Source organism: Silene latifolia, chromosome 6, assembly GCF_048544455.1.
Source record: "Silene latifolia isolate original U9 population chromosome 6, ASM4854445v1, whole genome shotgun sequence".
Classification (NCBI taxonomy): Eukaryota; Viridiplantae; Streptophyta; class Magnoliopsida; order Caryophyllales; family Caryophyllaceae; genus Silene; species Silene latifolia.
This window is the reverse complement of record NC_133531.1, coordinates 10,590,815-10,614,809: the sequence shown is the minus strand read 5'-3', so window position 1 is coordinate 10,614,809 and position 23,995 is coordinate 10,590,815. Positions and strand designations below refer to the sequence as shown.

The 23,995-nt window shown below is 39.3% G+C and overlaps 1 protein-coding gene across 1 annotated transcript; it reads left to right on the top strand.

Moving 5' to 3' along the window:
• Positions 1–12,113: 12,113 nt before the first annotated feature.
• LOC141586298 (putative ubiquitin-like-specific protease 2B) lies at positions 12,114–23,963 on the top strand. The gene is made up of 16 exons (XM_074407481.1): positions 12,114–12,409; positions 14,883–15,205; positions 15,300–15,393; positions 15,509–15,558; positions 15,754–15,948; positions 16,048–16,123; positions 16,309–16,411; positions 16,660–16,731; positions 16,842–16,973; positions 18,122–18,322; positions 18,422–18,477; positions 18,569–18,662; positions 19,553–19,643; positions 20,873–20,992; positions 21,927–22,325; positions 23,208–23,963. The coding sequence occupies exons 1-16, from the start codon at positions 12,283–12,285 to the stop codon at positions 23,715–23,717; spliced, it is 2,643 nt and encodes an 880-aa protein (XP_074263582.1). The 5' UTR covers positions 12,114–12,282; the 3' UTR covers positions 23,718–23,963.
• The last annotated feature ends 32 nt before the right edge of the window (positions 23,964–23,995 follow it).

Sequence of the window (23,995 nt, the reverse complement as noted above, 5' to 3'; positions counted from 1 at the left end):
TTCGGTTGGCCGAGGCGGCTAGAATTGCGTCTCAACTGTACTTATACGTTCCTAAGGCATGTTGGTCGCTTTCGCGAGTATCAATCGTACCAGTAGTGATCGCTGTGGCGTCTACTTCTTGGGGTGACTGCCCGGTTTATACCGTGGCGTCTACCTCGATATGACTACGGGGGAAATAAACACTTTGATGGAAAACTTGGATGATTTTTCAATAGCTATAAACACGCGTGGGGGTGCCAACAACAGTTTTTGGACACCTCCGCCGCTATACAAAGTATTTCCTGAGGTTGTCAGTGTTCCAATGGCTCATCAAAGGCACACCCTCCATATCTCATCACCGGTATGTACCCGGCCTCATTTCTTCAACCACTTTGTAAGGACCCTCCTGAGTTGGCCGTCAATTTACTATGAATGTTTCCTTTGTTGGTGGCGGGCGACTTTCTTAGGACTAGATCCCCTACTTTTAAGTCCCTTTTGTGGACTCTTCGATTTGTAGGCTCTTCTCATTCGGTTTTGGTATCTTTGCCAAGTTGAGGCGTGCCGTATCTCGGCTTTCTTCGACCAGGTCTAGGGAGGTTCTCAGACCTTCCTCATTTTCAACCGGGTTAAAGGTGGCCGTTCCGAATGTTGGCACCGCCGCTTCAATTAGCGGATCGCCTTGGACCCGTAGACTAAGTGGAATGGACTGTACCCGTTGCTTCTTTCTCCGTGGTCCGGAGGGACCACAGGGGACGCGGATAGTTCATCGGCCCATCTTCCCTTTAGGTCTTCAACTTTCTTCTTCAAACCGTTGAGGATTGTTTTATTGGCGCCTCCGCTTTGTCCTTTGCTCTTCCGTGGGTGGGGACGGAGGAGTATGCAAATTTGATACCAAGTTCCTCCAACCAGTTCATTATTGTGTCACTCCAAAACTCTCGGTCGTGGTCAAATACCATGACTTGGGGTAACTCAAAACGAGTTATGACATTTTCCCATATTACCTTTCTTACGGCCGCCGTGGTCTTGGCAGGTACCGCTACAGCTTCAACCCATTTGGTGAAGTAGTCAATGGCGACAATCAAGTACTTTCTTCCTCCGGATGCCGTTGGAAATGGCCCTAGTAGATCCATCTCCCACTGTGCAAAAGGAAGGGGACTAAGTACCGGCTGCAGGTCTCGGGACGGTGCATGTATCACCGGAGCATGCATTTGACAGTTGTTGCACTTTTTGGTTTTGGCTCTGGAATCCTCAAGCATGGTGGGCCAGAAGTAGCCGGCTCGAAGAGCTTTGTGGGCTAGTGTTCTTGCCCCCATGTGATGACCACAGATGCCTTCGTGAATTTCTGTCAGTATGAGTTCCGCGTCGGCTGGGCCGACACATTTCAAGAGTGGCCTTATCACGGACCTCCTGTATAATTCTCCTTCAAACACCAAGTACCTTGCTGCGATCCTTTTTATCTTTTGTGAGAGACTGCGGTCCTCCGGTAACTCATTCATCAGTTTGTACTTCATTATCGGAGTCATCCACGTTGTCTCGGCCTTTATGTCGCCCACCATGCCGACGGTCTCAGTAATGCTTTTGGCATTCCTGATGTCCACCAGCACGGTTCGACTGACATTCTTGATGGTTGAACTGGCAAGCTTTGAAAGAGCGTCGGCTCGGTTGTTCTCAGACCTGGTAATGCATTGTATCTGGAAAGATTTCAATTTTGAAGTGTCAGCTTTTACCCTTTCCAGGTATCTTACCATCCCGTCGTCTCGAGTTTCGTACTCTCCTCTGATTTGATTAGCCACTAAAAGTGAATCTGTTTTCAAAATGATGTGTTCCGCCCCGGCAGCTCTAGCTAGCTAGACTCCAGTTATCACCGCCTCGTATTCGGATTCGTTGTTTGAGGCCGAGAAGGTAAATTTCAAGGCGTACTCAAACTCGTCCTCGTTTGGGTTGATAATTAGTATTCCGGCTCCTGAGCTGTTAGCCGTGGAGGACCCGTCGGTGTATACTTCCCATACTCCGGGGTTTGGCTCTTCTTGATATGTGCACTCGGCCAGGAAGTCTGCAAGTGCTTGTCCCTTTATCGAGGGCCTCGGCTTGTATTGAATGCCGAAGCGGATAGCTCTCGCCCATTTGATGAGGCTGCCGGATTGCTCAAATTTTTCCAATGCTTTCTCCAATGGTTGGTCGGTTAAGACCGCACGGATGTGCGTCAAGTAAGGTTTCGGTTTCCTTGCGGCAACGACGACAAAGAAAGGTCGCTTTTTCAATCAGCGGGTAATTTCTTTCGGCGGCAACAATGTATGGTGACAAAGTAGATTGGGTGTTGTTTGTCTTCTTCTCTCGATGATCACGGCCTTGACCGTGGCCGAGGTAATGCTTCTATGTATAGATATAGCGTCTCCCCAAAGATCGGCCGACAGGGGTTGGGAGAGTTTGAAGATGAGCTTTCAGATTGCACGAAAGGCATGTGCTCTGTTCCTCCCCCACCAAGTCTTTATTTCCCTTCAACACTTTGAAGAATGGGTGCTCTTGTCGGCCGACCGAGAGATAAAACGGGCTAGAGCCGCCATCCTCCCGGCCAACATCATAACCTCTTTTCGATTCCTCGGCTCCGGCAGTCCAGTGTTGCTTGGACTTTTTCTCGGATTGGCATCAATTCCCCTGGCGCCAAAGCACGCCGAGGAACTTACCCGACGGACACCGAAGTTGCACTTCATTGGGTTAAGTTTCATCTTGTATTTCCTTAGTGAACAAAATGTCTCGTGTAAATCGGCTAAGTGCTCGTTTATCGGACTTGCTTTTTACAATAGCATCGTCGACGTAAGCCTCAATGTTTCGCCCTTTTTGAATTTGGAACACTTTGTCCACCAGTCTTGTGTAAGTTGCGCCGGCGTTTTTCAAACCGAACGGCATCATTTTATACATGTATGTGCCGTTACTTATGATGAATGCGCACTTAGGCATGTCTTCTTGCCATGAATACCGATGATACCCGAGAAGGCGTCCAAAGCAGGCTCAAGATAGTGTAGCTGCCGTGGCGTCGATTAAACTATCTATTCGAGGCAAAGGATAGCAATCTTTGGGGCACGCTTTATTAAGATTGGTAAAATCTACACACATCCTCCACGCTCCCGATGATTTCTTCACCATTACAACATTAGCTAACCACTCAGGATAAGTACAAGGCATGATAAAGCCCGCCGCTAGTAATTTATCTACCTCGGCTTTGATGGCCTCATCCTTCTCGGTGAGGAGTTCCTCATCTTCCGCTTGACAGGCGGCGGTGGAGAGTACGTTCAGCTTGTGAACAATTACCTCCCGGCTCACGCCCGGCATCTCGGCTGCTTGAGTAAGCGAAGACGTCTTTGTTCTTCCTCGCAGGTCTGGAGAGAGCGGCCCGAATTTTGGCTCCAGGTTGACACCGACGATTCACGGTGCGCCCTGGGTCAATTTCCACTTCTTCGGTCTCCGCTCCTTTGACCTTGCCGACAGTGGCATCCATGAGGTCGCCCTCCCGTTGTAAGGATGGGATTTTCCCCTTCTCGACTTATTCGCCACTTTGAGGATCGCATGTTGCACCCTCTCGCGATATCCGGACGTTGACTACTTCGTCTTTTTCGTCCTTTGAGACGAGACATACATCGTGTCGGGGCCTGGATGGACATTCTGCATCGGCCTCGCTCGAGTGACTCGCCTATGAGAACGTTGTAGGCGGACGAGCCGTCAATGACCACGAACTCAGATAGGACGTTCTTAGCCGCGTTCCCCTCGCCGAACATCACCGGCATCGATTGACCCCTGGGGTACCAGGCCGACCGGAAAAAGCGTACAATGGATTGGTGCGGGGGCTCAAGTCCTCAATCTTCGACCGAGATTGAGAAAGCACTCTCTCGAACATAATGTTCGTGTAGGCGCCCGTGTCAATCGTGCACTTTTTGACCAGGTGGTTGGCTATGTCCAAGTGGACTACAAGTGGGTCGTTGTGCGGGGCGATGACTCCCTCGTAGTCCTTCTTCCCAATAGTCATATCGGGGATGTTGGAAGCGGGGATCGCTTTTTTGGGCACAAAGTTGATGGCCTGATATAGCTCGTTCAGGTGCCGTTTGTGCCCATGAGCGGACCCACCGTTCTCGTTGCCCCGATGACAACATGGATTACTCCTATCCGTTCAAAGACGGATTTTTGATTTAATGTGCCGGTATTAGTCTTTTGGCCTCCAAAGAACATATTTGCTGAGGCTCCCCTTCCGGATCGCTCTTCAATGGCATTCTTCGATGCCTAGCTTGTCGATTAAGTGACCGGTGTGACCGTGGTACTCACAAGATCGGCTCGTGTCACCGTCCCCGCCTTGGGAGGCCTTTCCCACTTCGACCCTCGTTCTTGCTCGGGAGAAGACCTCGGCAGCAGATACGACCCGGTGTGACCACCATTGTACCGCTTTTGGTAGTAGGGTCCCGAACTCCCCGGCGCCCGCCGAGTTCTTTCTGGCGGACTTGTCGGATCGTGACCTATTATTGTCACGGCGTCCTTCATCCGGTTGTCCTCCCGGCGCTCTTTCTCTCTGGGTGCCGGCCTCGGCTGTGGCCTACCCATGTCTTGTGATAGTCCTCCACCTTTATGGCTTGGTCGGCCATCTTCTGGCGGAGTCTGGGCTCGGCCTCCGCACTTGATGAGCTCGTTCTTTAAGTCCCCTCTTGGGAGGCCTTTCATCGGTCGGCCGCCGCTCATTGTTCGGCTCACGAATCTGCTGAACCTTGGCATCGAACCTCTTTACATAACTTCGGAGAGACTCGCCCCCTCCCCGTCTAATAGTCGAGATCCGATGTCTCGACGGCCTCCTCTTATCGGGAATATCTTGGGCCAAAATGTGTCCCTTAGGTCGGCATAACAGTATACCGACCCATCGGGTAGCCCCTTGTACCAACTTTGTGCCATCCCATGCAGAGTCGTTGGGAAGACTCGGCACCAAACCTCATTAGGTTGCTCCCACACCGACATGTAGGACTCGAAAGCCTCGGCATGGTCGGTTGGGTCGCTTTCTCCTTTGTATGATATGGGTGGCAACTTTAGCTTAGTCGGCACCGGGACCTCAAGGACATAGTCACTGAGGGGCTGTCTGACCACGTGTCGAACGACACGCGCGACGGCTCCTCGCATCCTTAGTCCGGCTCCTCTCCCCGTGGCGGAAGGGCTTCTTCTCCGACTCGGTGAGTCGGACTTCTTTCACTCCTCCGGGGCGGGCCTCGTAGGTGCCGCGGCGACGCCGTCCTCTCGCGAGTGCGGGAAGGACTCAGTGTCCGCCACTGGCACTGGGGTTCCCAGCGTCTTGACATGGTCGACTTCCTCTAATGCTCCGTTCAAGTTTCTGATTCACTTTTTGGACCCTGGTCTCCTGGGGTACCGCCGCTCTTGTCGTCGTGACAAAGGTGTGAGTCGGCGTGCTACCCATTAGGTCCGGGATTAGCTTTAGTTTAGCCGCATCAACCACATGTCCCATGATAGTGACTTGGTCGGTGGCGGTGTTTACGGTATTATTGGCATCCCGAACGCCGGCTGAATTACTCGGCCGGTGGGGGACTGCCCAATCCCAGAATTGTGGACTGTATCATCCTGGCAGAATTCGGTTTCGTCAGTCACAACTATTTCTTGTTGCTTTGACATTTTCTTAGCTTGTTGGGTGGGTTTTGTGTTTTTTTTTTTGTAAGGGATTTGACTAGCTTCTAGTATCTTTTCCCACAGACGGCGCCAATTGTTCCGGGTGTAATTCCAGAGCAGTGTTGTTTACCACGCAAGCTTGGTGAATGGATGTCCTTCCTTGCTTTGACTCTTCCCCTCGGTCTCTCCTGAAACGATGAACAAACTGAGGGCTCGGCTTTGCACCGAGCGTACTCACTCCGACGCTCAAGTCAGTGAACTTAAAGGGATTAAGTAGTATGTTACTTGACAAAGTATATTGTAGAGAGATAAGGGAGTTTTTACCAGATGAATAGTGAGTTTTAGGTTAGATTGTGGATCCTTTCCTCAATGAGGGTTGAGGAGTATTTATAGACTTTCACCTTTTGTCACGTAGTGGCCAAGTGGGCCAAGTGGCGTAGCAGGTGGAAAGTCTGTTCTACCCTCGGCCGAGGGACCCATGGCAGGCCGGCTGACTCCATGCCGAGGGGTCTTGGATATGAGTACGCGGATATGTCTCCCTGTGGCGGTTGCCCACCGAGACCCAGTGACCGCCGACAATTCGCGTTTGATTAAGGGCGGTCTAACATGTTGACTTGCTGTCTCTTGATCTTTGACCTTGCTCAATATGTTGACTCGGTCAGCGGGTGCAGAATATGCCCCATCATTATCAATTGCAATCTTCTCATTATATGTTGAGTATGATTACCTGGTACACAGTTGTACTTTAAAATTTCTCTTTAAATAGTAGATCTCTTTTAAGCGTTAAGACTGTTTTAAATGCAAAACAGGTCTAAAAATGTCTTTACCACTTATCATTAAATGGTCACTTTTTTATTAGAAAGCGATGATATTTTTGGGTGATGCTCATTTATGGACTAATTTTACTCCCTCATGAACGTGAATGAACATTATACCCCTTTTATTTATTTTAATGACTTCATTTTTCTCCAATTCATTGATTATACCACCAGTTGTACGGTGTAGAATTTGAGTTTTGTAAGAAAGAATCCGAGTTCTATTTTAAAGAATACGAGCTTTATTAGATAGTATCTGATTCCATCCATTTACAACAACGATAACATCGGAGCCTTAACCCCAAAATGATTTGGGGTCGGCTGACTTGAATAATCTTTTAGAACTGTCCATGGGTGAACGCACACCTCAAAAATGCGATAAAATTGAAAAACAAAAGGGGAGTGAAACATAATACAAAAGCTAGGTAAACTTATAAGTTTTAAAATCGAATTCCAGATTTATTTTATAAAAACTCGGAATTTAAATCGAGAATAAAGATTAAAACGATTTTGAAAACCGAACTAAAACTCAATGGTCCGGAATACCTTAAAAGTTAACCAAGTATTAATATATAAGAAAGTTGTTGGTAAAACGGTGTAATAAATCCGAAAAGAACAAATAAATTTTTTAAAATTAAATAAAAACATTGAATTTTTCAAATAATGTCAAATACTAAAAATCCACATGTATCATTGCCTTCCATTGTGCCCTCTCCGTTCCCATTCCCTCATCAAGTCCGGGAAATCTCATATCGTGCTGTATCACTCTCATACATGTCTGTTTTGGACTCCCTCTACCCCTAGCAACCCCTTTTTTGTTTTCCAGGTTTACAACCTCCTTTCTAGTGCGTTCATAGGTCTCATTCTCACATGGTCAAACCATCTTAGTCGATTTTCCATCATCTCGTCCTCTATTGGCGCCACTTGCACCTTTTCCCTAATCACCTCGTTCCTTAATCGATCTTTCCTTGTATGGTCGCACATTCAACTCAACATACGCATCTCCGCCACACTCATCTTTTGAATGTGAATGTTTCATGGCCCAATACTCGGAGCCGTAAAGTAAGGCAGGCCTAATCGCCGTGTGATAAAATTTTCCCTTTAATCTTTGGGCCATATCTGTATCGCATAAAAACCCTGTAACACTTTTCCATTTCAACCATCCCGCTTTAATTCCGTGAGCCACATCTCTGTCTAACTCCCCATCTTTTTGAATAATAGATCTTTGATATCTAAAGAAATCCAACCCTTCAACAACATTTCCATCGAAAGTAATACTCCCCACCTCTGTCGATCTCGACCCCGCCACGTTACTGAACTGACACCTCAAATACTCGGTCTTACTCCTACTCAGCCTAAACCCACAAGTCCCCAGATTTTGCCTCCACATATGCTCTGAAAAAATACACATAAGCTCGATTTGTTTTACCTTGGTTGTATTATGCTCATATACAACTGGATGTATAATCCTATTTGTACATTTTCTCTTCATTTCAATCTCAATTGATCATCTGCGTGCGAATCAAAATCATAGTCGTAAACTAATTCCCATAAAAAATGACAAGAATTCGACAAAATTTTCAAACTTGAAATATAATTAGGTTGTTAAGTTACATTAGAACCCAAAAAATTGAAAAGAGGATTACTTGAAACCAAAAAGTTACAAGTTCTGGAAAGAGAGTGAATTGATTTTCAACATTGTAAGAATAATTGTAGTTTTAAATGTATGCATTCTAATGAATTGAGCAACCGCCTTGGTGGTCATGCCCCCTCACATGCGACCATCTTGCCTACCACCGCAGCACATCCATACGACGCAAGACTCAGATCATAAATTTTCAATTGACAATTATTTCTACAAACCATAATTTCATTAGTCTAAATCAATACATATATATAAAGCAGAAACTTTTCGAGCGATATTAGAGAGTCCAGCTTTTTTAGAATTTCTAACAAGAGTAGATTTCGAAAAAAAGATTAATAAAATTATCCTAATAAAATTAGATTTCTTAATATTTTAATAAAATTATCCCAATATAAGTAGGTAATACTCAAAATACACAATGTAACTAATTATATGGCATACTGAAAATTAAGAATGATAATTTAATTGATTAAGTAAAAAATGTTTGGCAAACTAATGAAACATAGCTGGTTTTTTTTTTGGTAAAATGATACTCCAAAAGTACATAATAAGTTCTCTATATTTAATATTTTAAATTGGAGGAATAAAAAACACATGTAACTTATTTCTCACTGCTACTCTTATTTTGGCAAATAATGTATCTATCAAGTATTACAAAAAAATTTAAGATAAGTGAAATTTTGGTCAAAAGCTTATTTCTTTGAAACAAAGCCTAAATATGAGATTTTTCATAATCTTCCGACCTTCCTCATATCTAAGTAATTAGTTCTTTTTTTTTTTCTGCCAATGTTTACTTATTTTTTACCCTATTATTAGGAGTTGATCTCAAGTTCCTTTTTTAATTTTATAATCTCCATTATAGCTATTGGTTCAGAATAAGTTTTAACAATTAAGCATTGTAACACAAAGTACATATATACTCCAAAATCATGAAAAACAGAACAAAAAATTATCGTTAACTCTACAATAAGAAAAAACATTTGTCTTGGATATAGCGAATATAAATCAATCTTTACGCTCAAATTGAATTTTAAATCATGCCAACCATAGGTGTTATATATGGGTAGAATAATATCATAATTGTTTGAGAAAGCTGTAGAATATACGAGTATATGACATTTAAATGGAACAAAACTATTTTAAGATCTCTCCAAGTTGAAGCGGTTATGGTTTTGAAATTTTTTACTTGCGACAACGAGAAGTTAGTTGGTGTAGACTTTGGGAGTAAGATTCATTATCTTTTAGGAATTTCACACTAAATGTACTTTATCCTCATTGCTTCTACACAGTCGTCAAAACGGAAGTTTGACCATGATTTTCGACATATTAATGGTCAAAGTTATAAAAGTTTGACCTCTAAGAAACAAGGTGGAAGATGTTTAAGAAGAGAAGGTAGTATACATGAAGAATTTTTTAATATAACTCATAATGGTATGCTCTACCAAGTGTGGTATACCGGTTATGTTGTTAAGAAACATTAACTCCGTAAGAGGATTATCTAACGGGATCTGTCTTATTATCAATCGCCTTGGAAAATTCATAGTAGAAGCGAATATACTTACAGATTCCAAAGTCGGCAAAAGGTACTAAACCCGAGGATAGTAATGACTTCCTCGGATACAAATATTCCTTTCATTCTTAAGCAGAGACAATATACGTCGAGGCCATGCTATGTAGACGTGACAAACAGATCTGGTCATGTCGAATTCAGGTGTCACATTTAAATGGATCATAAACTCTTCAACAAAAACTCGACCCAATTAAATCTCGTGTCGTGTTCGTGTCGATCCAGTTACATTAATGGGTCATCAAGCCTCAACCTTAACCCCTTAATTTCGTGTCATAGTTTCGTGTCATTTTAATATTTGGAAAGTGTAAGTATATTTATGTAAGGATCAAGAAAAATTGGGATTAATTTAGTAGATAGGTTATTCGGGTCGGGTCCGTGTGTACAATGCTCAACCTAAACCTAGCCCAATTAAATCTCGTGTCGTGTTCGTGTCGACCGGCTTGTATAAATGGGTCTTTAAATGTCAACCCAAACCCGTTAATTTCATGCCGAATTCGTGTCATGGCATTAATTGTCGGTTCTAATGGTGTGCCATGACAATAAACAAGAGTTAGGAACAGTGACAAAATCATGTTTAAATTTATCTGTCAAAATCAGTTTTTATTAATGGCCAGCTTTATGTAGAAGCGTTCATCCAAGAGATTAAGGTTCTACATTGATGATAGAGACCAAATGTATCAAGGCCACAAGAAGGACATTGTTTATAAAGAAGTTTTCACAATTTGCCAAATTAAGATGTTGTATCATATATTTTGCATGAAGTTTTTAAGGATAAGTAGTTAAAGACTATTTCGGTTAAAAACTAATGGTGCTTAGACAGTAAGAACGGTAACACTATAATCCAACTATATCTCTGAATGTTAGTATACAACTGATATAGTTAAATACCAAATGCCACAACACTTTAGTTGCGTTTTTGTTATAGGAACGGATGATTAATTTGTCCTCATCTAAATCAACCTCCGAAATTTTGTTTGCTCCTATTGTTAACATAGTTTGACTTTTTGTTAAATTTAATAGTTTTCTATTACAAGACCATGGAAACGTAAAATAATGTTTTCAACGGTGCCATAAAATATATACTACGAACTGACATTATTATACTAACTTGGTAACCCGACTATTTAAAAAAAATGACATAAACTACTAACTGATGTTGTCACATATGATACAACTAGGTGCCCGTGCATTCTCTGCAATTGAATCAGAGATATTTTAATTGTGTTTAAAGATTACTAGTTCTATTGAAATTCAGTTTGGATTTGATTTTGCGAGATGTTTATACGGAGCAAATACTATTATTTGTAAATAGTCAAGTTAAAATTATGTTGTAAGATATCTAACATTTTGTGTTAACGCACTAAATATATATAATTATGATACATGCTGTTTTTTGTAACATCATTCAGTTTTGTGTAGTTGTAAAATAATTTGAAAACATGTCTCCGTTAAGACCGTTATTAAGGGTTCATATTGGTGAGCTCCACCGTGTTTATAGAGAGAGCGTTTTGTATTTAATTAAAAACCGGTTGTGTATGTAACGATGAAAAAGCTAGCTACATACGGAGTACTAATTACTATAACTATGTTACTTGATGTTATACTAATCGATGACAAAACTTTTATGCTAAAAGCAATAACGATTTTTTTTTTCATCAATGACAATATAGTATGACTTTTTTTTATTAACTTAAAATAGATTTTAAAAAATAATCCTAATGGGAGGCCCGTGCATCGCACGGGCTTTCCAACTAGTAGTTTAATATACCTGTAACATCGTTAATAAAGTAATTACAAGTAAATACAAAAATTTCTCAAAAAAAAAATACAAATTACTGTATTACTTATTCGACATGAGAACTAGCGTCAATAGTTGATTAATTAATTTTAATCGAAAATGGAGCAATCCCAGACAATTATTTCTACAAACCATAATTTGGGGAAAGGGTAAGGTATGAAAAACAACTGATAAAAAGTCCGTGAAAGAGGAGGGTACGTTCATAAATGAACAATTACGATATTTTTTCGTCTTAAGTTAAGACCCACCGTCTATAAGACCATGCCCAAGCAAGGTCAATTGCTAGGTCATGACCTTGCTTGGTCACACTAATCACCACTTAATTAGAAAATTATGGTGACCTTTGGAGAGTGGAGGTCAATTTGTGACCTTTGGTGGAGCAAATTGACCAAACTCGTGACCTATATGTGGCGATATATGATTGGTTGACAATATTAATAATTAATAAAAAAAATATGTATGAAAAAGGTGATATAATGTGGAGAGATGTAATTGGTTGAAAATAAAAAATGAAAAATGATTGAGTTGGTGACCTAGGTCGTAACCTTCTGCGTGGGAGAGTGAAAGTAGGTCAAGATAAATAAAGTGAGATTAAGAGTAAAACCGGGTCGCGACCTAATTAGCGCGACCTGTGCTTGGGGATGGTCTAAGGTGACTTATATTACTCATAATTCTACTTCGAAACGTTTCATTCATTTTCATAAACTTTTCGCAATCCCAGACACACAACAGTCAACGACTCTCGTTCTCTCTCCTTCTAAATCCCCAATTGCGTGCAAAATTAGGGTTTACCACTTTTCCCCAAATCAATTAATTTCAATCGAAAATGAAGCAATCAACGCGCAGTGAAGAAGACGAAGATGTGTTTGAATTCAGAGACGAAGACAATCCGGAACCTTTTCCATGGTCGGCGATTTACTCAAATCTCGCTAGACCTAATTCGAATGATCACGGTATAATTATACTCACACTCCTTCAATTTTGCGACAATTTAATTATGTACAGTATCCTATGTATTAATTGTAGTGAATTTGTGCTTTGTTGTTCTCTCAATTAGCTGCATTCTCAGTTACTTTCTAATTCTAGTGATTCAGGTCGACTAACATGAATCATCATGCGAAACTGTTAAGGCACGGCGACTCTATACTTGTGAAAAGATTGAATGTAGTGTGTAAGACATCTGTGATCAAGCTCAGTTTAGGGGAAAATAATAGTAATTATTGATTCGTGTATTAATTACTACTTCCTCCGCCTCAATCATTTGTTTACCTTTGATTAAAATAACCCTCACAATGAATATAAATGGTAAAGAAATGACTGAGACGGAACGAGTACATTGTTAACAGTTTTCATTGTTTGCTGCTATAAATGAAAGCCAGTCAAGCTTTCCTAGCATTTTCACATCATTTGCTTTGTTTCGCTTGTGATTATTTTGCTATAATCCACACCCCCACCCACTTGCAATGTAAATCCTCGAGGACTTCAGCACCAAATTTTAAACTAATAAAAGGAAGATAATCGGATAGGTTTAATTGTTTATCCCTGCATTAACTTAGTAATGATCATGAATTTATTCATGCGAGCTCATTATATAACTACCATTCCAGGTGAAATCTGGAGTTTTAACTTTTAACTCTCTCTTATCTGCCATTTTTGAATCTTTTATATACAAAGCAACTTTTGAACTCCTAGAGGACTGTTATTTTTTCGTTTGTATTAAGTTTCTATCAAAGAAGATCCTGAGGAAAACGGGAAAGTGCGGGTTCAAACCTAAAAAAAATGTTATTATCATAAGGCGGTAAAAATGTTGTTATGTGCTTATTTTTTTATATTTTTGTTAAAATCAACTGCCTATGCATAGCAATTAGTTGTATTTATAAAGGTTTTATGTTCCCATTTGTCCTTTTGATTAATGCAATGACTTGTTTAAAAAAAATGCTTGTGTTAAGCAATGAGTCAATGCTTTTTAAAAAAAAAAAATGAAAAATTGAAGTTAGCATCTCAATGTTGATGTTAAGAACTTTCTATATTTGTAAAATATCAAGCTAGTAGCTTACCATTGGAATTAGCATAAATGTGATTGGGTTGCAAGCATACTAGCTCTAGTGCTCTACCCAGCTTAAGTAGCATGGTTTGAAGAAAGTAAAAAATAACCTGTCATGGGTGAAAGTAATAAAGTGGGACCCATGCAAGCTACAAGGTTTGTAGCCCACAACTGAGGGAGTATTTAGCTAATAAGCAAAAGGTGGCATGTCAAGCTACAATGTGTTGTAGCTGTCCATTGGAGATCTGGTTGTTGGATGGAGAAACATAGTGTTTAGTGGTGAGTATGTAGCATTTGTGGGGATCTTTTTGGATCATTGCACATGAATCTTGATTAATTTGTTTTTATATCAAACGTGTCTTTGATGGATGTAATCAGAACAGGGAAAAATGGTAAATTTCCTCTTTTTTGAGCTTAAGTGAGAGAGGGACTAAGCGAGGGAAAGATATATGCAACTAACATTTTTTTCATGGTCAACCATCTGGTTTGTATGTCTTTAAGAGACGTATATTTGGAATAAATGGAGGATGGGGTAATCATCATTTTGATTAGTTTGTTTTTTTGACAAATCTTGGTTCCATTAATAGAGAGAGGTATATGGCGCAACTATTGCACCCTCTTCCTCATTTCTGTATATTCCTGCATCATTACTTTCCTTCGTTTGTAGTTTATTTAAGCTCTATTACCCTAGTAACAATTACCTCCACACCAAGCAGGCACTGGTAGTACGAATATTGATGGGTTATGTTCCACATTAGGACACCAGCATTGTGTTTCTTTGGCTTACTCTGTATCTATTGATAATACCATGTCATGGTTTAGAACTTCGTGTGAATAAATGTATTGTTCGTTCATGTTCTAGCTTATTGTTTTAATCTTTTTTTCATTACTCATTTGGATCTTTGAAATTTGAATTCTAAACTTTCTAGTTGATCGGCAACTAGTATAGATCCCACGCGAATACGCGGTATTTTAGATAGAGACATTAAAGAAAATAATAATAAAAATGATATTTAACTCAATTTGAAATTTAATTATAAATTTATTATAATTAATATTTTGTATTAATCGGTGGAGAAGGGAAAACTCAGTATAATCCAGATGTAAATATAATATAATAAAAGCCCAATAACAGATATGATATAATAAAAGCACAATTACAGATATGATATAATAAAAGCACAATTACATATATGATATAATAAAAGCACAATTACATATATGATATAATAAAAGCACAATTATAGCCAAATTCATTAAGGCGGGAAAATTTTGAAGAATTCTTATTCTTTTAGTATAAGGGGGATTTTGTCTGCTAGTTTCTTTAAGCGGGGTCGAGGAACTTATCGGCTTTGATTCTGTTTTCACCTTTTTTTAAACAGAGTCACCTGGGACTGGGGCTCTCGTTAAGGAAATCCCCACTGTTACACTCGATGATGATGACGACGACGACAATAATTACAGTTATTCTACCGATGATAGCTCAGCTGGTCCTCTAGAGTCACCACAAAAACTTGGCTGTGAATTGTCGGAAGGCTTCTGTCCGATGTCAGACAGATTTGTAAAACAGCATTGCGGTTTTACTGACATCAGCGTTGATCAGAAAAATAGACTCTCCAGCATGCAGATGAAAGTTTTCACCCAGCTCGGACCTCTGCCTGATCAGAAAAATAGACTCTCCAGCATCCCAGAATCATCATGCGGTGTAAGCTTTTCTTTGATTCTATTTGTCATGTTCTAAATCATGCGTTTATTCTTGAATATGAATTCATAATTATATATTATATATAATCTTGCAGGATGGTGCTGTTTATTTTGGAGAGTTGGATAGTAATGACATGGTTCAAGACAGCTATCCTTCAACCCCTAATTCTGAGCTGGAAGAGAATAATGGTATTCTTATGTTGCTTGTTGGCCTTTTAACTTTTTTGATACCTCCTAAACAAGTGCACACACTTTGTATTCTTTGAACTTATTGGGCGTTAATTTTGTTAATAATGTATTCTAGATCCAACAGTTGGGCAAGCTCACAGTCAGTCATTTTATGATTTGGATATGGTAATTGCTAAACCATTCTCCCTCCTTTCCACCCTTTCAAATAATAATTTTTTCATACGTTGGATTGGCTTTTCGAAAGTGTGGTTGGTTTCAGAAAAGTAATTATCAGTGAAGATGCTAACATTGTTGGGCGCTCTCCCGATGATAGAGATTATCTCTTACTTTTGTTTGTCTCATGTGTAATATGCATGGCAGGATTTAATTGATGCTATTGCAATTCACACGGACTATGTTGCATATGGTGACAAATATTTTCCAGCATCCCTGATATTGATCTCAGGGGACTCCATTAAATTGAAGACACAGGCCTTAGAAGAGGAGTCTGAAGCATCTAGCTCCGAATGGAAAGTTGATGATATTCTTAATATTGAGACTCAGTGTAGTAGCTTGGTTAGTTTCATTAAACACATTGTGAAATGATATTCTCTCTCACACTCTTATAGTCTTATGTGGAGCATGTTGAAGTAGATAATTGGTATTGCTTTTCAGGCCAATGTAGCAAAAGTGAGAATTCGACTGTTGGCAAAAGATTCATCTCATGCAGAAATTGCCAACAAAACCTCAGGTCTGTCTTTCTTGTCTGACATTTGCTTGGTTTGGCTCACTTTTTGATCTATTTTCATTAGATTTCTTTCTGTATTTTGGAATAACAATCTACTCCCAATTTAAGAACGCTGTGGTTGTGGAGTACCTTAGATTTTGCTTGTGATTGCTCATGAATTATTTTAACGCCTCTTGAGTCATGTGCAGGCGCTGAAGTGGTGGAACTTTTGGTTCCCAATTGGTCCCAGCAGAAACAGCACATTATGTCACTACGAGTGAGACACAATGCCGTCTTAGGCATGGGGAATGAGTGAGTGTTATTTTTACAACATGTGAATGCCATTCGTACCAAATTTGCATTTTTAGTCTACTTTTGGTGTTTGGCATAGTATGTTGTGATTTTGAGGCTTTGTTATTTATATCTCTTCAGTTTGTCACTTACCTTCTATTACACATTCATATGAGAACTAGGAATTAACTTTATGATGATTATTCACGCACATGAACTTTTGGGAGATTAGTTATGACGTTTCTCACGACTGCATCATTGACACGTAGCATTACAATTTACGATGGAGATGCTGATCCGTTAGGGGATAGTGAGTCTTCTTCCGACCCTTATATTCCCAAGTAAGTAAACTTGTTGACTTTTTTTCTTTTCATAAATTCTGTTACCTTTTCACTTTTCTTTTGGAGAATGCTTAGATTTTGCTCTAGTTTCTAAATATGACTTAAATCAGTTTCGAGGAACCTTTTGAAGAAGTTGTCTACCCAAAAGGTGAATTAGATGCTGTATCTGTCAGAAAGAGTGATGTTGATCTATTGCAGCCTGAAGTCTTCGTGAATGATACAATCATCGACTTCTACATTACGTAAGTATTGATGCCTTCTAGCTGGCATTTATTACAGATTGACGCTAATTCATATAGTAGTGCTTTGTTTGTTTGATTGTTTTTTTATTTAGATCACTGGAAGTTACATCCTACATGTTGGAATATAGTGTAGCTTCTTTCTAATCCCATTTTCAGTTGCTTTTATAAAAGCGGAACGTGGTTATTCAGAGTACACAGCGACTTTTCTCACTTGGAAGATCTTATTAATTATCATGAATAGAGGAGTGGATATATCATTCATAGGAGATAAGTATAAATGCACTAGCTTCATACAAAGTTTTTTGTTTATTAAGATACAGAAGGACCTTTCAAGTTTTTAAGGGCTCCTTGAAACAAGGCTTGTAAATGTGAAGTGTGAACACGTGGAGGACCTTTAGTGTTATCTAAGTCAACGAGTATTCTTTAGTTTTTGATATTTATCGGCTCAATTATTGACTTCATTTTCCTTTAGTTTAAAAGAGTGTGCCCAATTTAGACGCTAGAAAAAACACCACGGTGCCTTGTAGATAGGATCAACTAGCGAGACGCACCACTGACCACTGTGCATTTTTTATATTTTTTTTTACCTCTAGCTCTTTTATTATGTCCTTTTCCTTGCCACATTATCCCTAGGTTTATTTATGCCTTCTTTAAAATCGCAAAGCGGTACTCAACAAAAACATTATTATCCTAGCGCCTTGGGGGCCCTTTCAAAGACTCAAATGGTGAGTTGGGGGGTTTCAGATGTGTGCAACCTTCCCCTTATGTCAACAATACAGAGGAGAGATTGTTTTCTGCATGATTCATGATGATAGTTGCTTGAAGATTGCAAAGAATGGCTTCAATGTAACAATATATAAAGTGCAGACTGTCGAGTGAGCCAATTTGATAAACAAAGAATAGGTAATCTTTGGTTCAATTGGAAATGGTTCAATTTGTTTGCAAGAATAGTGCGCCTTGCCTGTTGTCTCTATGAGGCATGCGTTTTTGCCTCGTCCCTCATCGCCTTACAAAACTTCAGATTTTCTTCGATTACGCAAAGCAGAATTTGTTTAGTACAATGCTTTTCAATAATTTATGGTCGTGCAATATCAATTTCCTTTATTTGTGCGTTGATGCATACACTTCTAAACTTGCATCCTTAACAGGTTCTTGAGGAATGGAATTCCCCACGAACGAAGGCATAATTTTCATTTTTTCAGTAGCTTCTTCTTCCGAAAGCTGGCTGATCTGGACAAAAATCCTTCCAGTGTTTCTGATGGTAAGGCTGCTTTTCAGCGGGTTCGGCGGTGGACAAGAAAAGTTAACATTTTTGAGAAGGACTACATATTCATACCAGTTAATTACAAGTATGGAGACAGTCACACTGCTGTGTGTATTAATGGTTTATGTATTTGTTTTGTTAAATAATCTGCTGGGCATTAACCGGATTGTTGCTTGTATTTCAGTCTACACTGGAGTTTGGTAGTCTTATGTCATCCTGGTGAAGTTGCCAACTTCAATGGTGAGTGTCTTGGGGAAGTGTAGAAATATATTAACATCATAGTTTTGGTAGTAACTGTTATGATCTTTACTTGTATTTGGTGGTCACTCAGATGAGGACATAAATGAAGCTTTGAAGGTTCCTTGTATATTGCATATGGATTCTATCAGAGGAAGTCATGCAGGGTTGAAGGATCTTTTTCAGAGGTACTTTGATTGCTGTTTGGTTCATTTAGGCTTTGTTTGTATTCAATAGGAGGAGATAGGGGGTGAGGTAGGGGTCAAGGGTGTTTTAAACACTCCATTTTCGTCAAACCCAATTACATTTCAAAGAAGGGATATGCCCCATCCCCCCCTCCCCCGGTTCCTCCGAATCCCTTCATTCAAACAAGGCTAAGTGCGTGCTTGAGGTAGAACACTAGTGATGTCATTTATGGTTTCTGGTGTGTTTGTTCTGATCTCAAATATCAGCATATATTTGTTGTACCCTAAGCTTTTATGTCGTAAGTAGAATGCGAGTCTGAATTTTGATTATACGGACAATTTAGTTCTGGACCGTGTGCGCGCGCTGGTGCAACACAGCAGCAGTATGAGTAATTTGAGGATCTTTGCTTCAGTATTAAATTTTTTACTGGGAAAAAGCATGGACTTTGGCTAATGTGGCCATTCGTTGAAACATAGTCTTTATCAGGGAAGGACAGCATCTAATTCCTCTAAGCTTCTCATTTTGGTTTGTGGTTGATCTTGTACACATAAGTTTGCTTGTTCCAAATTTTGTTGCCGTATTTTGTTTGCTGAAACTCCTGGGTTGTGGTATTGTTTACTTTGCCTCAAGAATTGTTGTTCGTTCTTCATTTCTAGCTGAAATAAATTTATCAGAAAAGAAATTTGTGCTCTTATATTTTTTCCGGCATTGATATCTATTGTCCATCGTCCCCCTCCCCTCTTCTATTGAGTGCCTTGTTTGTTTTGTATTAGAAAAAGAATGTGGTTACATATCTTACTATGTTGATGAGAAATCCTTTTGCTCTCTTATGAGTTCTATGTAATAGAGTATGTCTTTCTAATGAACATTTGATATTTTGTTGAACCGGCAGTTATCTCTTGGAAGAGTGGAGAGAAAGGGGAAAGGACACTGCTGAGGATATCGCTTCGAAATTTTTAAATTTAAGGTTTCTTTCACTTGAGGTACATCTTTAAACCATTCCTGTTTCCACTTTCTATCTTTAATGTTCAGATTTTTGGGTAGATGAAGTTAAGCTCTTACTGTGTATACCCAAGTTAAGGAGTTAATTTCCCTCAAAAAAAAAAAAGTTAAGGAGTTAATGCTCCATTAGTTGGACAATGTAAGCGGGAACCTTTGAGGTGTTGTGGTAATTTTTTGTATTAACATGTTGGTAGGGGAATGACCTGGAAATGGAAATTAGATGTAACACAATAATTTCTCATGCTCTTCACTCTAATTTTCAAGCCTCAAGAGTCATTAGTCTAGGATTTTGACAGTTACGATTTACAAATTTACGGTTCTCTAGGTGATTTTATGTTTATTCAAAGATGTTTTCATATGTATTAAGTTTTTTTTTTTTTTTTTTAAAAAAATGAACATGGTTCAGAACTAGATGCGATTCTTGGATTTGGTCCATGGGGTGCATGAAATCAACACAATGGTAGTAACAGATCCACGTTTCCGATGGAAATTCAAGTTTTTAAACATAAAAATTTCTAGTATAACTACTAATGTGTCTGACCTTTCCCAGTGTCAAACTTTGTACCGTGTAATTTTTTTTTCAATGCCAACACTCTTTTTCTGTTATGACTCCCAATCTGATTTAAAAGAGAAGAAATTTGAACAATTTTTTTTGTCAATTTCCATAATTATTAAATATATCCCTAAGTGTATTCGGTTCCAAATTTTGCTCATGCTCATCATTATGAGTATAACAAAAATGTTACCATATCAAAGCCACTAAATTGAACAAATATGACCACGCCGGCATGCCCTTACCCTTGTTTGGTTGGGCAAAATATACGGAGTATATAACAGTATAACACAATGGTAATTAATATTATTTGCTCACGACAAGGTTTGAACCCATGACCTCAAACTTAAAGATACTATCCACAACTACTACAACAGAATTAGCATGCTTATTTACTACACTGAATATTATTTATTTCTTAAAAAATAGGGTATGAACTATGAAGTTGCACCCACTATAAAAACGCCACGTTCAAACCAAATCGGACACTGAACCATGCAACATTGCTCAAACTCACTTGTAAGGAAGTCAGTTCACCTGCCTTCATTATTACATGTGTATTAAAGCATGTATATGTTCAAAAAAATTCAGCCATATATATGTTTTTAGACTTGATACATGTCATTGCATTAACTCCAAGTTTATTTTCTGAGCCAGCTGCCACAGCAAGAAAATTGTTCTGACTGCGGTCTCTTCTTGCTTCATTATGCCGAACTTTTTATAGACGAAGCACCTCTAAACTTCAGCCCTTTCCGGATCAATAAGTTTGACCATTTTGTGAGTTTTCTACTCTTGCTAAGTCTTTGCTATTTCTGGTAGCTCTCTTTTATCCAGTTAGTTCATTTTTATGTAATAAATGATTTAAAGTATTTTTAAGGTACTCATGGCTATGATGGGTTTAAAGTTCAATGGGTCTTTGACATCTTTGTTGGTCCATATTTGGCTATCAACTGAACTTCATTCTTTGCAAGACATTAAGAGGAATATTAGAACATTACTTGCATAGTACAAGAACATTACCTCAAAAACTCAAAGGCTCCTCCTGCATATGGCGGGGTAAGGGGGTGGGTCGGATGTACACAATTAACCGTTGTGTTGAAATCACGAAGAAGCTGTTCCACCTAAGTCATGTGAAAATTACATTTAAAATTGCATCCATTTCACAATACAAGAAGTGCAAGTAGCTAAGTGAACTGTTTTGCTTTATTTCATCACATACCCAAGCCAAAATAAAGCGAGTATTTGTATCACTGCATGGTAAATTGGTAATAGACTGATCGCTAACTTTTTGATGGCCACACACTTTTACTTACGGGTTTAATTGGCTCCTTATCATGTGCCCAATGGGCACATGATAAGGAGCCAATTAAGGAAATAATTACACCAATATATCATGAGATTTTGAATAGTGAACTCATAACTACCATACTTAGAGAATTAATGGTGTAATTATTTCCTTAATTGGCTTCTTAACATGTGCCCATTGGGCACCCCTTATTGATATCATTAGATTTATTTCACTCTTTTGCTTTATTGCCTTTACATAGTTACCTAAGATATAGGTTTGTTTCATATACATCCTGCTTTATTATTGCCTCTACTTTTTATTCATTGATATTCTTAGATTTATTTTACTCGTGATTATACTTAGATACTGGTTGTGCAAGTTTCTTTCTGTAAGAGTTCTCTGTTGTTTATGGAACATTTGCAGCTAAAGCAGGACTGGTTTGTGCCTGCTGAAGCGTCTCTTAAGCGTGCACATATCCAGAGATTGATTTATGAACTCCTAAAAAGTCGCTCCCATGAATGTGTTTCATCTTCTAGAAACAATTTATCGCATTCCCCAGCGTTACCGGTTAATAAAGAGAATGACAATGGGATTGAAATAATATCAGAGAAAAGAAGCCCTGAGAAAACTTGGAATGGGAGTGCTTTTTATACGGAACCAGTTCTGGATATGGACATTGGTCTACTTAATATGTCATTACAAAGGCCTTCCGGTTGTATTGATAGCTCGGATTCGGGAATGACAGAGCTTCTTGAGCCTTGTCAACTTTATGGTCAGAGAGCATCCCTTGGGCAATTAGGAGTTTCTCTGTCTTCCATTACGGTGAGTGCTCTGCTGCTAGACATGCAAATTTAAGGAAGTGAATGGAATTTGTATTGTTTTATGTGAAGTTCCCACTTTCTGACATATTTTTCTCACAAAGACTTGTAAAAGGCTTCCTTGCACAAGTTTTGTATACAACTATTTTATTAGAAAAAAAAATAATACTTCATCCATAACTACATGCTGTTCCCGTTTGACTTTATGCAGTCTTCTAGGTGCTACTTTTAACCGTGTGTCTTTGTATGTATATATTATAATTTTTTTGTCGAAAATATATTTTTGAGAAACTTATGGGAACATTACGGAGGAAGTATATCATTAGCTACCCTTTAAGTACCACCGGTGGCGGTGGCCAGCCATCTAAGCCAGTGATCATTTTTCTATTATTGGTAACCATTTTTTGACATTGACCCTGATTCATCGAGTATCAGTTAATAACCCCTTTTACATTATTGTTATAATTTAAACCTTCACGAAAGTGGTAATTAGCCCCCTTAACTTTGGCCAATTGTGAGATTATATGTGACCCTTTGTCTTAATTGTAATGCAGTTCTACATAAAGATAATATAATAATTCCATTATACAAACTTTGACGGTTGATCTCTGGCTTGTTTTGATTGTTGAATCTGATTGTGACCGAAACTCAGTTCCTACTTTTAACCTTTTTAGTGGTTGATCAACTGCTACCAGGGTTTCTTCTGATTTTCTTCTTCTAGTTTTAATAAATTTGTATCTATCACTTAACTTTTTAACAGCAAAGCTGAAAGAATCCCCTCTTTTGCGATGCACAGTTGCGCACAAATGCACGACTTCGGATTTATGAATTTGTCTGTAATCGTTGTATCCCAAAACTGAAATGTTTTCATCTATTGTTACTACAGGAGGTCAAAATTGACGGGGATCTTGCTCATCCCGATCTGGGTCAAATGGAACTTGAGTCAATAGATAGAGCGGAAGAGCCCCACATTGATTCTTCATCTCAAGATCATAACCAAAGATTTCAACGGAATCCTGAGGATGCTTCATCGTCCGACTCTCGCTCTTGTGACAACTCTAGTGAAAAAACAAGGATACGTGAGTGCCAGAATGAGGATAAGGTTCAACCATATAAAACTGTGGATAGTCAAATAGGCTTCGACTCGGCTCCTGGTGATATAATTGAGACCCCACCTGATGATGCTCAGGATCTGGCTGAGATTCCTGAGAAGAATAGCAACCATGATCAGGTGAGTGCATTATTCTCGAACCTCGAGGGAGCAGTCAATGAATCTCGGGAAGAACTCGTCAACAATGATGATGAGAGATGGATAGTTGAGAATTCTCCTGAAGACCAAGACAGACCTGCAAAAAGAGTAAGGTGGTCGTTTGAAAACTTGCCCCGAAAGTGTTAAGATCTGGGCTTATAATAGACGTAATTGTTCATAATTAATATATATTGGTTCTTTTAGTCTGCCATGGAATGTGAATATCTTCAGGGTTTGAAAATGGCAAAGCTAATGCAATTTAAAAAATGTTCAATTTTTTGGGTCAAGGAAATAGTGGTAATCAAGCTTTAGGAAATTATCGTCATGTATATTATGTCTGGTTTCGAAAACCCAGTTAAATCAACCGATAATTGTATGGACCGTTTGGTCTCGTGAGAGATTGTTGTACGGCGTTATGACTTGTT

Coding starts and splice junctions, on each gene's coding strand:
- LOC141586298 (XM_074407481.1), top strand. CDS start 12,283: ATGAAGCAATCAACGCGCAGTGAAGAAGACGAAGATGTGTTTGAATTC. Junction 15,949..16,047: donor AGACTCAGTGTAGTAGCTTG/GTTAGTTTCATT, acceptor ATTGCTTTTCAG/GCCAATGTAGCAAAAGTGAG. Junction 22,326..23,207: donor TTTCTCTGTCTTCCATTACG/GTGAGTGCTCTG, acceptor TTGTTACTACAG/GAGGTCAAAATTGACGGGGA.